The following is a 14,428-nucleotide window of genomic DNA, read 5'->3' as shown; positions in this document are numbered from 1 at the left end:
GCTCGTGGGCAGCTGTAGGTTTATGAGAAGGCGACAGAGAGGCTGTGGAAGCGTTTGCCCAGAGCAGGCCAACCACGCCCTATGCTTCTGTGGAAGAGGCCCCCTGGAGCAGGCCCCCCGCAGGACCGCCGGGGGGGGGGGGGACCGGACCGCCGGGCTCCTGTGCCCCTCAGCGCAGGTGCCTTCGCGCCACTCATGTGCGGGCAAGTCTGTGCGTGAGGATGCGGCTGCTATGCGCCCGCCACGTGTGACCTACGCTCTGCCCCGGCCACCGCTTAGTAGCGCCGCCTCAGGTGGTCAGCACCACTGCTCTTCTAGCTTCCTGTAAGAGGAAAAGTCCTGAGGGTCTGATGCTGACTGTAATTTTAAGGATCAAAAGTCACTGATTTTAAAAAGTCCATGATGTGCCCTAAACTCCTCAGAGACGCCAGGCCAACAGCAGTGCTGTGTCGGCCAGTTCGGTTTTGCCTGGTAGTTCATCCCATTCTGAACATGACAGGTCCTTCCTCAGGACAAACGCCAGTGTTTTATGTGATGAGAACCAAGTTTTGAGTAGGGCTGTGTTAGCATTCCTAGTGAGGAACAGACTCCCACGGACGGAGGGCCTCGTCAAGCAGACCCATGCCCATGACCGTAGGGTCAAGTGTCACTTAAATGAGATCCTTGCCTCCGTAAGAAGCCTGTGATCAGCTCTGTGGGTTCTGTAAGCCTTCGGAAGTGGAATGCAAAATTGTGGGTGTGTGCATTTTCCTGAGAAGAGAGCGTGGGAGTTCTCATTCTCAAAAGGGGCACGAAGGGGGCGCCTGGGTGGCACAGCGGTTAAGCGTCTGCCTTCGGCTCAGGGCGTGATCCCGGCGTTATGGGATCGAGCCCCATGTCAGGCTCCTCTGCTATGAGCCTGCTTCTTCCTCTCCCACTCCCCCTGCTTGTGTTCCCTCTCTCGCTGGCTGTCTCTATCTCTGTCGAATAAATAAATAAAATCTTCAAAAGGGGCACGAAGAACCACGTGAGGAGTCCTTAGGAGCCCCTTCCCAACCAGCCTGCTTTACCTGGCTCCTCAGGGCTCCCAGTCTGAGGGCATTCTGGTCTCTCCGGTGGGTTGCTGTTCCCTGACTCCATTTTCTGTGTTCACCATCTTCTGGTGGGGTCTGTGGTGGCTTCACGCCACTTGCTTCCAGGACCAGCTCCTTCGTATTCCCCGGCACTACACTCTGTCCCCTTTGTTGTTTGTTGCCCCTCTTTTCTCTCCAGGTGGTTCCATGTCTTGTTCCTAAACCCCAAATTCAATGAGTTATGTTGCACGTGCCACCATGGGATTAGTCCTGATGACCGAAGTAGAACTATGTGAAGGATCCCAGAATCTAACTGGAAGCTCCTACCACTGCTCTCTATTTTTAAAGTGAAATAAAGGTTGTGTCATTTCTGGCCATTATGCTTTTTGGATAGGTTATATCTGATAACCACATTTGGAATTAGGTGGGAGAAGGTATCAGACACAATTTCCAGAACAGCAAAGGTAGCCAACTGCCACCTGTCAAAGGAGCTTAGAGATCACCCTCGTCATGGGGCGCCTGGGTGGCACAGCGGTTAAGCGTCTGCCTTCGGCTCAGGGCGTGATCCCGGTGTTCTGGGATCGAGCCCCACATCGGGCTCCTCTGCTATGAGCCTGCTTCTTCCTCTCCCACTCCCCCTGCTTGTGTTCCCTCTCTCACTGGCTGTCTCTATCTCTGTCAAATAAATAAATAAAATCTTTAAAAAAAAAAAAATCACACTGGTCACAAAGAAGAGGTAGTAAGCTGGGGGCGGTTTAAGAGGTTGGGTGTGAGGCGAAACAAAATAATGGGAGATGTGACTCCCTGGGGAGTAAGAAAACAACCTGAAAAGGAGGGACTACTTTACAGGAATCCATCGCTTCCTGGCTTTTAAACTACAGATTGAATCCTGATTCAGTCACAAGCTTAGGAGGAGAGCAAAGGAACTGCGGGCAGCCAGCAGCCTGGCCTTTCTAGAAGGGGATCAAACAGGAACTTGAGAGTAACAAAAAGCGTGGAGGGCAGAGGGACCCACACCAGAGGATGCCCGTGAGGCAGAGCCTAAGACTGACCGTCAGACATCAGTATTTGAGCATTTAGGAGAAGCAAAGCAGCACGTTTCCCTAAAAGCAGACGAAATCTGGAGGGGGAGGAAAGGAAAGCTCTGGTGTTTGCCATTGTTTCCAAGCTGGTGCACACCTGGTTTTCTGCGCCTCAGCCTCACTAGTCAGCTGCGGCACCCAACGCCCCATCTGCGACAAGAGCCGGGGATGGCCCCTTTCTCCACACTCTAACTCAAGTGTATTCTCCACAGCTTTGGGCTTGGGACCTGGCAGAGGGCAGGCACAGGAATCCTCATGGTTCAGCTCTAAGAATTAACCTTTGCCTGGAGCATAACAAATGATTTAGTACCTAAGGGAAAACCAGACCAAGTACCTGAAGGTACCATATTTATCTTCTTTATGGACAATTACTAGAATTTTGTGGGGCGGGGTGGGGGGGAACAAAACTTTAGATCTGTTTAAATGTGATGGGGAGAGCGACTGAATGTGGGTGGCTGGTCAGTGGAGGGAGAACAAAGCAGTGTACGCTTAGGGAAAATAGGTGTGGACTTAACCAGGTTTGGAACCAGTCTAGATGGAATGCTGGGGAGCAAAGCTATAGCACTGGGAACACAGAGCTGGTGCCCAAATCCTGTGTGACCACCATAGTCCCTCTGGTTACCCCACTGGCGTTGCCCCCCTGAGGCCGGGCCTGGTGCTTCTCTGTTGCTCCCTACAAACTCCTGTCTACGGGCTAGGTACAGCTTTTCTTTCTCCAGCCTGCTGAAGCAGGAGGCAGTGGAAGCTATGGCGAATTTAGCATGAAAACTTAGCGTGGGCACCATTTTCTTTATAGTATCGCCTGAAGGGAGGATGTATCTGAGAGGAACAGTTGTTTCCAAGTAGCTTCTTCCAGCACGTCTCACAGCCTCTCACTGTGAGATCCATGACCCATCTTCCAGAAGCCCAAGAGCCTGCCCCGCTCTATATTTTCAATACAAAGTCTCCTGTCAGAGGGGAGGAGGAGCTCAGCTGCACATAGCTGGCTTCTTGTTCCTCTAGTTTTCTCCCTGGGGTAGGGGAAAATCCCACAGCTGGAAAGCCAAGGAAGGTCTAGAACGCTCCTAGAGAGTACGACAGCAGCCAACTTATATCCATTCCCACCCACACCCCCAAAGCTCAGGGGTCCAGGAGTCACCAAGAAAGTCTCTCTGTGTAGAAACAATTTCTCAACTTTTTGGAACTGAAGACCAATGAAGTTCTTTCCCCTGGGGCAAGAGTGAAATCCTCGTGGGCTATGAGGTCCCTCAGCTGTCCTGGAAACAGGGCAGTGGCTTCAAATAGGGACCCACAGTGGGTCCCAATGTGAGTGGTGTCTGGAGATCTTTCAGCCCTTAGCAGTGGTACTCTAAGCACACAGCCTCCCTGCCCCGGACTGAATGTTCATTTAGTTCACTCAGTGTTCAGTTAGTGACCCCCAGGCCCCAGGAATCTAGTCTAGGGCTGGGCTTATCCCAGCCCCCTCTGCCAGCTGACAGGCTTCTGCTCTTTCTGGGCCCCGCTGGGAGTCTAGATAAGACAGGCATAAGGCATGTCAGTGATACACGGCTTCTAAGCCCGTAAGGGCGTCACATGGTTCCCAGCTCAAGGTGAAGATGGGGATGGCTGCGGATTGACAGGAACACTGCCTCCCCTTCTCGTAAGGAGTGAGCAGCATGATGCAGTGCTTCTACCCACTCGGATTTACTAAGGGGACCATTGGAGAGTAGGGCCTGATGACCAATGAATGTTTAAAGACCAGTTGTTGTGTCTCTCTGGGCACTGAAGACACTAATCAGCACCTGGAGGCATTTTGACTATTCAGCTAGAGAAAAATCAAGGGCTCCAAGAAAAAAAGGTGGGGGTGGGGGAGGGTGGCAAAAACAGACAATGGCAGCACCCTCTCCCTAGAGACTAGTGAAGAAGGAGAAGACTACTGTTAGACAGGGATGCAGACCTTTGCATGAAGATCAGCCCATCTTCTCCTACCGGGTTTTACTGCTCAAATGGAAACCTACTATTTCCCTTTTATCACAGCCTCCCCTTCCACATGGCCACACTCCCAAGTGTGACTTCCAATCCCAACACAGTGGACCCGTGCATGAGATTCCTAAGAGACACGTGGTAGGGAAGGGAACAGGGCCCTCAGCCCTGCCTTAAAGAAGGTACACCTACCTGGCTTCCCAGGATGTGGCTCAGACCCATTTCTCCTCCAGTACCTCCACTCAGGCTGGCAGAGGCCACCCTGCCTCCTCGGGGACTTCTCAAGAAGGATGGGGTCTGTGTTGACTGTGCTGTCCACCATCAGCCTCTGGGGGAGGCCCATCTGCAGCTCATTCTCCAAATCCTCTTCAGAAGAAGAGGAAGAGGAAGAAGAAGAAACCCCCAGGGGAGCTCGCACTGTTCCTCCCTCTTTTTCAGGACCCTCTAGGGGCAAATGTGCTGCGGGCCTCAGTTCCACCTCTGGATGTTCTTTGGCTGTGACCCCTGAGGCCCTGGCTAGAGGCCACCAGGTAGGTCCAGCCAAGGGGCAACAGCAGAGGCAGCCCTGGCCCAGCAGTTGGCAGCAGGCCTGGGAGAGGCAGGGAGGACACAGGAACGGAGCGCCCAGAGAAAGCCCAGTGGTGACATGTCCAGTGGCTGGTCCCAGCAGACAGCAGCAAGGGGCCCAAAGGAGGGGGCTGGGGTGCTCCTTGATTAAAGGCTTGTGCAGCCTCTCCACAGCCTTCTTCCAGACAGCGGGGGGCACCCACCTGACCCCACCTCGAGGCACAGTAGCTGTCTTGCCATTCCAGAAGTGAACAGTAATTTCTTCTTCTTTTGATGCTATGTAACAGAAAGAGCAACATTTTCTTACAATTACCTCTTCTATAGCATGGGACAAGGTTTCTCCTAGCCCTCAAAGCAAACCTCAGGGTGGCCCCCTGCTCCTTGTCCTCCTCCAGTGCACCTCTCCATGGACAGCCTGCCGGGAACATTCCTGCACCCGCTCCATATTTACTGCCACTTCCCGGTGCACTGGCATGTACCTCCTGGTTTCGATTTTCATGGGGGAAGAGGAGAAGCCTCCTCCTGTCATTCTGGAAATCGCAATGATACTGACTGCTGGGCCCTGCAGAAGGGGACTGTCCCAGTCTGTGGATAACTTGATGGGGGACCAGTCATGAGTACTGGTGCGACCCCAGTTTAACCCCATCACACAACAGGTTAGCGAACCCACAAAGACATAATAGTTTTAGGCTATTTTGCCCTGATGAAAGGTAATTTATCATCCGAAAGCTATGATTTGTGTATCTGTTGCCACACCCAGGATTAAGCTGCAAGTGAGGGGGGCAAGGATTTCTTTCTTTCTTTATTCCTTTTCCTTCCTTCCTTCCTTCCTTCCTTCCTTCCTTCCTTCCTCCCTCCCTCCCTCCCTCCCTCCCTCCCTCCCTTCCTTCCTTCCTTCCTTCCTTCCTTCCTTCCTTCCTTCCTTCCTTCCTTCCTTCACCTCTAAGATCCTCAGCTCACCTCTAAGACACCTCTTGCTCTCTCCTACCAGCCTGGCTCCCCCTGGGGACCGCCAGGTCAGAACAGCTTCACTTACCTCTCTGGGGGTCTCTTGCCTCCGGGGCCAAGAGAACGGTGCCAGGGCCATACCGCTGTCGGTCTGGCTCCCAGGGTGCAAGCACCTTGTCCCCAGGTCGCAGTGAGCGTTCAGTGGATGGCAAGAACTGAATGACGTCATCTTCTAAGACCACATTCTGCCTCTGGGCTGGCAGCTTTGGGTCTGTGATGAGGGGAACCTCAAATTCCACAAGCAGGCCTCCCCGTCTCTCCAGCTGTGAAAAGAAAACACAATAAGATCTGGCGTGCGGAAGTGTAACAGGGAGCCCCGTGGTTCCCCGCAATGCCCTGCAACCAGGCCCAGGGCCTTCCTTACAAACAGTGAGGGCGCTCTAGAGAAGGGACAGGGACAGATGCTGTTAGAGCTGATTGTGGCGGAGACAGACAAGCTGCAGTGTGGACGCTCTTCCCTTGACCTCTTTTTGCCATGGGCAACTCTTGTGTATCACTTTCCGCCCTTCCTTTCCCGTTCTCCTCCTCTTCCTGTTTTTCTTTGCTCCTCTATATATTTGGCCTGCAATTCCCAGGGATAACCTGGGTCCTTTGGATCTTTCTCCAGTGCACTCCCCCTCCTCCCAGCACTTCTGAAAAGTGTTATCCCTGCGTCCAAGACCAACCAGGGATATGTATTCACCCACAGGCCCAGCGTGAGCTGTGGCCTAAGGTGAGGGCAGCCTTCAGCACTACGAGGAGGAGAGGTCTGGCTAAGCAAATGAACATCGTAAAAGAGAGGGCAGGAGAAGTCTTTAAGCTAATTAAAATTTTGAGAACTCCATATGATTTGAAAGAGAAATAAAATCTGGTTACAAATTACTTTAATCACTAGACAGCCTATTATTGGAGCAAAACGCTGCTAATATTTCATTTGAAGTCACATATTAGTTCCTTGAAAATGACAAAATAACTTTTGAATGGAAATTCTAAAATTCATTTTTTTGAAATTCACACTAGTCTTCTCTCCATGAATCCACAGTCACAACGTCTGACTCTAAGAAGAAGAGAAAAACTCCAAAGAAGGAAGTAGCCATGGAAGTAAAGCGCAGGCCTGGCTCCTCGCATGTGGGGGACCAGGCTTCCGTGTGTTCAGGCAGAAACATGCATGTGGGCATGTTTTATTTCTCTTCCCCTTAGGCTGGTGCCCATCATTCAACACACTGAATTTTCCTGAACAGAGCACTTTTTACTGTCAATTTTTTTCACTGTCACAAGTTCAGTTCTATCCCTCTCTCAAATGCATCTGATACAATCCTAACCCCTAGTACCTCAGGTTGTGACCTTTTTTGGAAATAGGATCATTGCAGATATAATTAGTTAAGACAAAGTCATACTAGGCTGAGTAGGGTGGGTGCCTCACCCAATGACTAATATTCCTATAGAAAGGGGAAATTTGGACACAGACATGCACAGGGGGAAGATACCATGTGAAGGTGGGGCAAAGATTGGGGTGACGCTTCTATAAGCCAAGGAGCACCACAGATGGTCAGCAAGCCACCGCAAGTTAGTCAGGGAAGGCGTGTAGAATAGATTCTCCCTCACGACCCTCAAAAGAACCAACGTGCCAACACCTGTCAGTTCAGTCCCCAGAACTGAGAGACAATACACTTCTGTTCTTTAAGTCCCCCCGTTTGTGCTACCCTGTTACACAGCCCTAGCAAACTAATACACTCACTGCCATTACATTTCCCTTCTAGAACCTGGCCATGAAAGCTGTGCACTTATCCAAGAAACTGTCCTGCTGGGCACACAGCTGAGGCATAGCAGGTATGACAGGGCCACCCCGAGGAGTGCACTGGGAGATGTGAGGAACTTGCCTCTGGAGCAGCCTTTATCTGAGCCCGGTAATAAAAGCCATCTGGTCCCCTTCTTGCCAGGACCCAGGTGTCAGCAGCAGCTCCGACTCTTCTCAACCAGCCAGGCCCCTGCCATGCTGAGTCAGCAATGTGGAGACACGGGTGGTAAGATGCATATCTGGGAAAAAGCAAATGGAATTAGGGAATGGAGAAGACCGAGCCCTAAAAACATCAAGAACCGCATTTCACAGATCTGAGCAGCACCGCAGCGTGCATATGACATGGAAGGCTGTGTGGAACAGAAATCCATGTAGAAAGTGGCTGATGATCTGTGACTTCCAGTAAGACAAGGAAAACTGCTGGAAGGGGCAGAAGGAGAGGACAGTGAAGGGAACTATCATTTGGGGATTGAGAATTGCTTCAAGGTCATTAAAACGAGATTAGCCTGGATATATTCAAGTGAATTAATGCTGGTTCTGAGACTGAACAGCGGACCAGGAAAGAGCACTGGGGAGGTAAATCCAAAGGCAGTGTGTGGGAATTCAGGATGAGGCAAGCACGTTTGGATGGCACCAAAGGAGTAACATGGGAAGGATGCTTGGTGCTATGGGGTCAGAAGAGAGGAGGAAGTGTTTGAGCAGGGGAAGCACAGAGGAGGGCGCTAAGGGGCTGAGAAACAGGAAAAAGGAGAAGCTACTCCTGGAGAGGTTTGTGGACAGGGCCAAACCGGGGGTGCAGTGTTGGGGGAGGTTATTGAGTCAGGGTTTGGGTTACTGAAGAAACTGTTTACTTTGTGGACAACCCTGGAGGCAGGGAAGCTGAACTCTGGCTTTGAATGAAGACGGTCACATAGGTGAACCCAGAAAGCGGGCTCTTAAGGGTTCAAGCTGGCATGTCCCTAACCCGGGCACGGACACAAGTGAGTCCCTGGGACTGACACCACTTGTATATGCTTGAGAGCTGAGCTTCCTTTCCTTCTGCAATCACACTAGACAGCCCACCCAGGATTCGGTTCCGGAAGGGCCAGGATCACTGAGGGTTACTGAAGGAACCTGAGGCGGTGCCCGGGGCCCTCGTCTTAGCTGTCGGTTGCAGAAGCCCTAATTTCTCCTGCGGTGCAGGGCTAGTCTTGCAGTTGATGGTGAAAACGAGCTAGAAGCTCTCTAACTGGTGATGCCTGACTGCCTTCTCTACACGTGCCAACTCTGACATCGGCCACCTTGCCACACGGCGCTACGAGGAGCACGGTTTAGACGGGAGCGATGGAACACCACGAGCAAATCATGGCCCACACCTGAAGAACCCGTTCAGCCTTCCCAGGAAGCAGCTGGTCCCCCCCGCGGTACACCGTCGAGCGCCAAGAACAGAGAGGAACGAGAGGGGCCGAGACTAGTACCTGGTGAGCGGGTTGTGCCGGGTGAGCCGGGTGCTTGGATGGCAAAGCGGCGGGGCAAGGAGAGCTCCCGGGGAGGCAGCGCCCGTCCAGGAAGGGGGCTTCAGGGTCGCGGCCGCGCCGCGGTATTTGGGCGAAGGCGTGCCAGGCCTTGCAGAGGATTCCATGGCCTTGGGAGGAGAAATCACGCGAGAACAAGCGCCGCGGTTCCCGAGCGGCCGCCCCAGCCCCGCGGAGGACGCCTGGCCGACGACGCTCAGCTCTGCTCGCGCAGCCGCCGGCGGTTCTCTGAATCCTGCCCTGCGGACCTCAGCGCACGAGACCGGGAGGGGCTGAAGGAGCAGTGCTGTGACTTGACAGAAAGCCGGCGTGGAATGCGCGGCAGCCTGCTGGCTGCGTGCTCACGTCACCACGGCGCTCCAGCTGTGTCTCGGGAGGTAACACGGGGCAAGCACCTGGCTGATCTGTGGCTCAGTATACCTGTTTCCCGCCTCCCCAGTTGTAGGGACTCCCAGGGATAGAACAGAACTTCCCTTCACAAGGATGGCTGGCCTACCCCTGGTGACAAGCTGACCCCTACTCTTTTTTTTTTTTTTTAAGATTTTATTTATTTATGTGACAGAGAGAGACGGCCAGCGAGAGAGGGAACACAAGCAGGGGGAGTGGGAGAGGAAGAAGCAGGCTCCCAGCGGAGGAGCCCGATGTGGGGCTCGATCCCATAACACCGGGATCACGCCCTGAGCCGAAGGCAGACCCTTAACGACTGCGCCACCCAGGCGCCCCAGACCCCTCATCTAAGCCACAGACTCCCTTCCTAATCCAGTGACCTCCAGGACTAACTCTAGCCCCAGCTGAGATCCCAGGGTCATGTCCTCCACAGACCCGTTCAGACGCGACAGCTGCCCCCCGCGGGGCCCAAGATCACACTCCGCTGCCCCCGCCCACCAGAGCTCGGTTAGGGTCTGCCCCTGCCCAAGTCCACAGGTCGGACCCCAAGGGGACTTACCCACAGCCCCAAATTCCTCCACCTCAGCCTTCTGACAGTTGGGGCTCAGGGCCTCAGCCCGACTGACTCCTGGTTGCCAGGCACGTTGCCATGGCTGCGAGCCAGCAGGAGCGCTGTGGACTGAGTGGGCTGAGCATGTGCAGAGAGGTGGCAGGGGCCTTGGGAGGCGTGGGCAGGGCAAGGGGGCAAGGGTTTCTCCGGGGAAACAGGGACAGGGGGTACTGGAGAGAAGGGTCACCGCAGCCTCAGTTCCCCGAAGCTCAGTCTTCCCCACAGCTAGAAGAGACAGTCACGGTGGGAAGCCCTCATGAATCCCAGGGGAGTCTGGTGAGGGAGGGGGCTACCCTACAGAAACTGAGGGCTACTGATCTGCCTCCATCCTGTGCAGACAGGAGGCTGGGTCCAGTGAGCCACTGGCTGGCTGACGGACTCTAGGATAGAATTTGTCTGTAGTTTAAGGCAAAACCACCAGAGGTGTGGGTATGTTTGTCTGTAACAGACAGGACCCCGCAAAGGAGCAGAGATGTGGCGACCACTTGGGGGTGATGGGAGTGGACATTGGTGACCAAGGGAACAGAAGTCTGGACTCTGCTGTCATTTGAACATCCATGGGACAGGACGTCCTGCTCCGGGGATGGGTAAGCATGGGCGTGTTCCCCAGCCTCCCCAATGAGAATAAATCTCAGGACTTCTGTTGGGAGTCCTGGGTATATACTCTCTCTTTCCTCTTATACATAAATGAGAAAGTACATGGTTCTGGGAGCCTCTGACTGCCTTTTGGGGACACTGAAGCTATTCCCAGAGAAAGGGATGATAGAAACAAAACAGGTTCTCAGTGACATTGTGGAGCCCTGCCTGAAGGCAGCCCTAGAGCTAGATGCTTCAGTTAGGCGAACTTGTACTGATTATACAAATTTGGATTGGATTTTTCTCTTACTTGCAACCAAAAGATGACTGCCCTCCCAGAGCCTAACTTTGCAGTTATGTCAGGAGAGTGACTGTTGCTAAGGATCACACATGTAAAGGCTGAGAGTTATTTGGTGCAGAAAGTTAGAGTCCAAGAAAGACCAATGGAGTCTCTGGCAGTGAAAGAAGGATATCTGAATAAGATGGGTGGGATTTCAATGATGGAGGGAAATAGGAGAACATTCCAGTGTAGGAGGCAAGAGCTAAGAGAGAAAGATGCACTTACAAGATTGCTTTTCTCTTTTGGAGAAAATAGACTATCATGAGAAAATCAAGGTGTGACAGATTGATGGGAGCTTTGAAAACCAGGCAGATAAATGTAAACAACATGGTAGTCAAAAGGAAGACGTCATGGGGTTTGAGCAATGAAGTGACATGAAATGCTTTAAGAAAAAACATCAGAGCGAGAATGTAGCCAGTCAAGACTAGACCCCAGAAGGCCAGGAGGAGACTCTTAAGAGTGACCCAGGTAAGACGTGACAGGATTGGAATAGGAAAATAGTAACACCAAATATTTACCCATAACATCTACCTGATTTGAGGCTCTTTGCTGGTTGCTAGGAATATAGAAGGAATAAGACTGGTCCCTGTCTACTGAAGAGATAGATGTGTGATACAGTGTGTAAAGATAGTAGGATAGGAACTGCAAGGAAATATGTGTACAAAATAAAGGAACACGTAATGGCTGGAATGGGAAGACTTCATAGAGGTGACAGTGGAGATGAATGTGCTAGGGTGTGGGATGTCCTGACTGGGCTTGGTGATGGATGGGACCCGGGAGTTAAGGGAGAAGGAAGAGCTGACACAGTCATGGGAATGGAAATAGAGACATTTTGAAGGCAGTCTCCAAGATATGGGGCAGTGACTGTCCTTCCTCGAGGTGAAGGACAGGTGTGGCCCCTGTACATTTTCTGGCCAGGAGAACCTGCAGAATGGTGATGCTATGGACAATACAAGATTAATAATAATAATAACGGTTATGAATACTTGTGTGTCAGGCATTGTTAATTCTCCTAGTAAACATATGGGGGAATAGTTGCTGTTGTTATTATTATTCTCATTCTCTGGACGAAGAACTGAGACATGGAGAGGAGAGAGCAGAGTCGTAGTTCAAACTGAGGCAGTTTGATTCCAAGACTCCACAGCCTTCTTAACCCCTCGACTGAGCTGCCTGAAAAGTCTTCTGCATACAGGAAAAAGATGACTCCAAAATAATTTCAAATGACAATGAGATTTTGTTAGCTAGCTTTGCCTCCACCCTGGGTCACTCTCCATCACGACATGGGTAAGGTATAGATGTACAGATTTCCTGTCAACCCCAAATTATAATAATGAGAACTACCAGACTTTGACAAACCAAGGGAGGTTCATTGTGATCGCTTAGCACGAAGTGTTTGCAAAGGGCAGTACAAGCATTGACTACTCATTGGTCAGACTTCACAATACTTTTGTGAGGGTTTCTCACAGCTGAGCCCCTGGCCAAGTGTGTGAGAAGGGCAAGGTGAGGGGTATAGAGAATCCTGGGGACCCCTGCTCCCCTAAAGTTCTTGAAAGAAATCACCAAAGCTTAAGACGCATCTTCTCAATCCCCATAAGATCACGTTTAGTACACCCGAACCCTGGTAGGAAACACCCAGCAAAGCCGGACCTTTGAGCTGTTACCTCCCTGTGCAGAAGTTACATTTAGGAAAAACTAGTGAATGATGCTGTAATAAAACCATTTTGTGAAATTATTTGTTTCTTTTCAGAAACGCTAAATCAAATGATTCTAAAAATGGGGTCAGTGTGGCAGCTGGTGACTGCCATTATGGAGGAAGCTTTCCCAGGGTTATTCTTGGTCTCAGCCTTATCAGGGTGCAGAAGAGACTGCAGGTAATTAATATACTTGATGGCAGCTCTGAGGGTCTCCACTTTGCTGAGTCGCTTCTCCAAGTACTCCTCCGGTAGGTGATGTCGGAGCTGGGCGTAGCCTTCATTGACACACTTCACTCGCTGCCTTTCCCGCTCATTCCTTTTGCGGATGAAAGCCGGCCCATAGGAGTATTCACACCTTCTATAATTTGGATAAGGCATTGGGAAGGAGAAGGGGCAGGGTTCACCATAATTCTCCATGATCAGGGAATCGCTGGGAAAGGGCAGCAATGGCAGGTCTTCAGGGTAAGGGGACGGCACCGGGGCCTCAGGGTACAGGTGGAAAGTGACCATGGGGTCCAGATAGAAGGACCTGGTCAGTGGCAAGTGGGCAGAATCCGAGAAGGCAGGCAGTTTTTCTGGCAGATTAGAGAAGCTTCGATTGTCCATCATTTCCTCTTTAGCCTGGAAGCATAACCAAGTTTATTAATTTGGCCAGATCGAAAGAGAGTAGATATCATCCACTTTCTCAGCGATCAGTGTTTTCAAAGCCTTTTCTGCTTTGATGAATCATTTCTGAGCTCATTCTGAAAATGATGTGGGGTTACAATACTCTGTGGGTAATAAGAAGGAGGATTCTTTTGGCGATACAGAGAAACAGCATTAAATAACATTGACTCACTTTGTGAGAAAGTTACCCCCTTTCAACTCTTTTCAGTTCTGGTGATTACAAAGATACAGCTTTAGTCTTGTAAGAGTGTGTCTTCCACACTCCTAGAATGCTTTCTTATCTTCCTCAGATGGAAGTCTCCAACAAACGATACAATATAGCTAGAATTTAATAATGGTTTGCTGTTAATTTCTACTAATTGTGAGTTATCCTGATTTCACACTCAGGGCAGTGATATAACATTTCTTTTAAAAATACATCTACTTGAGGGGCGCCTGGGTGGCACAGCGGTTAAGCGTCTGCCTTCGGCTCAGGGCGTGATCCCAGCGTTCTGGGATCGAGCCCCACATCAGGCTCCTCCGCTACGAGCCTGCTTCTTCCTCTCCCACTCCCCCTGCTTGTGTTCCCTCTCTCGCTGGCTGTCTCTATCTCTGTCAAATAAATAAATAAATAAAATCTTAAAAAAAAAAGAAAAGAAATACATCTACTTGAGTGAAAATTGTCACTTAAAGAAAAATAGTAAGGGAATAACAGTACAGGTGGAACACTGATAACGAAGGCCATGAAAGTTCATGCAAATAATTAAAGTTTGGGAAACACTGAAATACCGCAATATTCAAATACATGTTGGAGACATTACAAAGGAGTTAATGATCATGCAGCCTCATGGGCATAGCCTTCTTAAATAATTCCTGATATGCCAGAGGTAGAACCAAAAATAAAAATAAGAAAAGAATCTTTTGCTCTTAAAAATTCACTTTAAGAACCTTTAAGAAATTCCCCAAACTTCAAACATAGTCAATTTATATAGTTTTACTTACACAGAACTTTAAATATACTGAATGAAGTGCATCTGTATTTAGGTTTTGTCTTTTTTTCCCCACGGGACATAAGGATAAAACATGACACCCCGAGAGGTCACACACCAAGACAGTCCTTTTTTCTGATTAGGTCTTCATGCACCTCATTGATTAAGCCACCATTACTTTTTGCCTTTGACTATAATAATAAAACCACAACAGATTTTACAGGG

The 14,428-nt window shown here is 50.6% G+C and overlaps 2 protein-coding genes across 2 annotated transcripts; both read right to left on the bottom strand.

Annotated features, from left to right (window-relative positions):
* Positions 1–102: 102 nt before the first annotated feature.
* On the bottom strand, positions 103–9,185 carry C16H11orf16 (chromosome 16 C11orf16 homolog). Its single transcript, XM_087868056.1, has 6 exons — positions 8,906–9,185; positions 7,531–7,687; positions 5,700–5,934; positions 4,289–4,939; positions 1,050–1,270; positions 103–322 (listed from the first exon to the last, which is right to left on the bottom strand). Exons 1-6 carry the CDS (start codon positions 9,067–9,069, stop codon positions 290–292), a joined length of 1,461 nt encoding a protein of 486 aa, XP_087724182.1. The 5' UTR covers positions 9,070–9,185; the 3' UTR covers positions 103–289.
* Positions 9,186–12,632: 3,447 nt separating this feature from the next.
* On the bottom strand, positions 12,633–13,178 carry ASCL3 (achaete-scute family bHLH transcription factor 3). Its single transcript, XM_045803840.1, has one exon. The coding sequence runs from the start codon at positions 13,176–13,178 to the stop codon at positions 12,633–12,635; it is 546 nt and encodes a 181-aa protein (XP_045659796.1).
* Between the last annotated feature and the right edge of the window lie 1,250 nt (positions 13,179–14,428).

Source organism: Ursus americanus, chromosome 16 (genome assembly GCF_024610735.1).
Source record: "Ursus americanus isolate L20-20 chromosome 16, mUrsAme1.1.p, whole genome shotgun sequence".
Lineage (NCBI taxonomy): Eukaryota > Metazoa > Chordata > Mammalia > Carnivora > Ursidae > Ursus > Ursus americanus.
This window is presented reverse-complemented; position numbering and strand designations above follow the sequence as displayed.

Bases quoted from the DNA above. Each gene is read 5' to 3' on its own strand.
- C16H11orf16 (XM_087868056.1), bottom strand. From the start codon at position 9,069: ATGGAATCCTCTGCAAGGCCTGGCACGCCTTCGCCCAAATACCGCGGC. The intron at 4,940-5,699 runs GTAAGTGAAGCT...TCTGTTACATAG, and splicing joins GGCAAGAGACCCCCAGAGAG to CATCAAAAGAAGAAGAAATT. The intron at 1,271-4,288 runs GTAGGTGTACCT...TTTGGGGTTTAG, and splicing joins GCCACATCCTGGGAAGCCAG to GAACAAGACATGGAACCACC.
- ASCL3 (XM_045803840.1), bottom strand. From the start codon at position 13,178: ATGATGGACAATCGAAGCTTCTCTAATCTGCCAGAAAAACTGCCTGCC.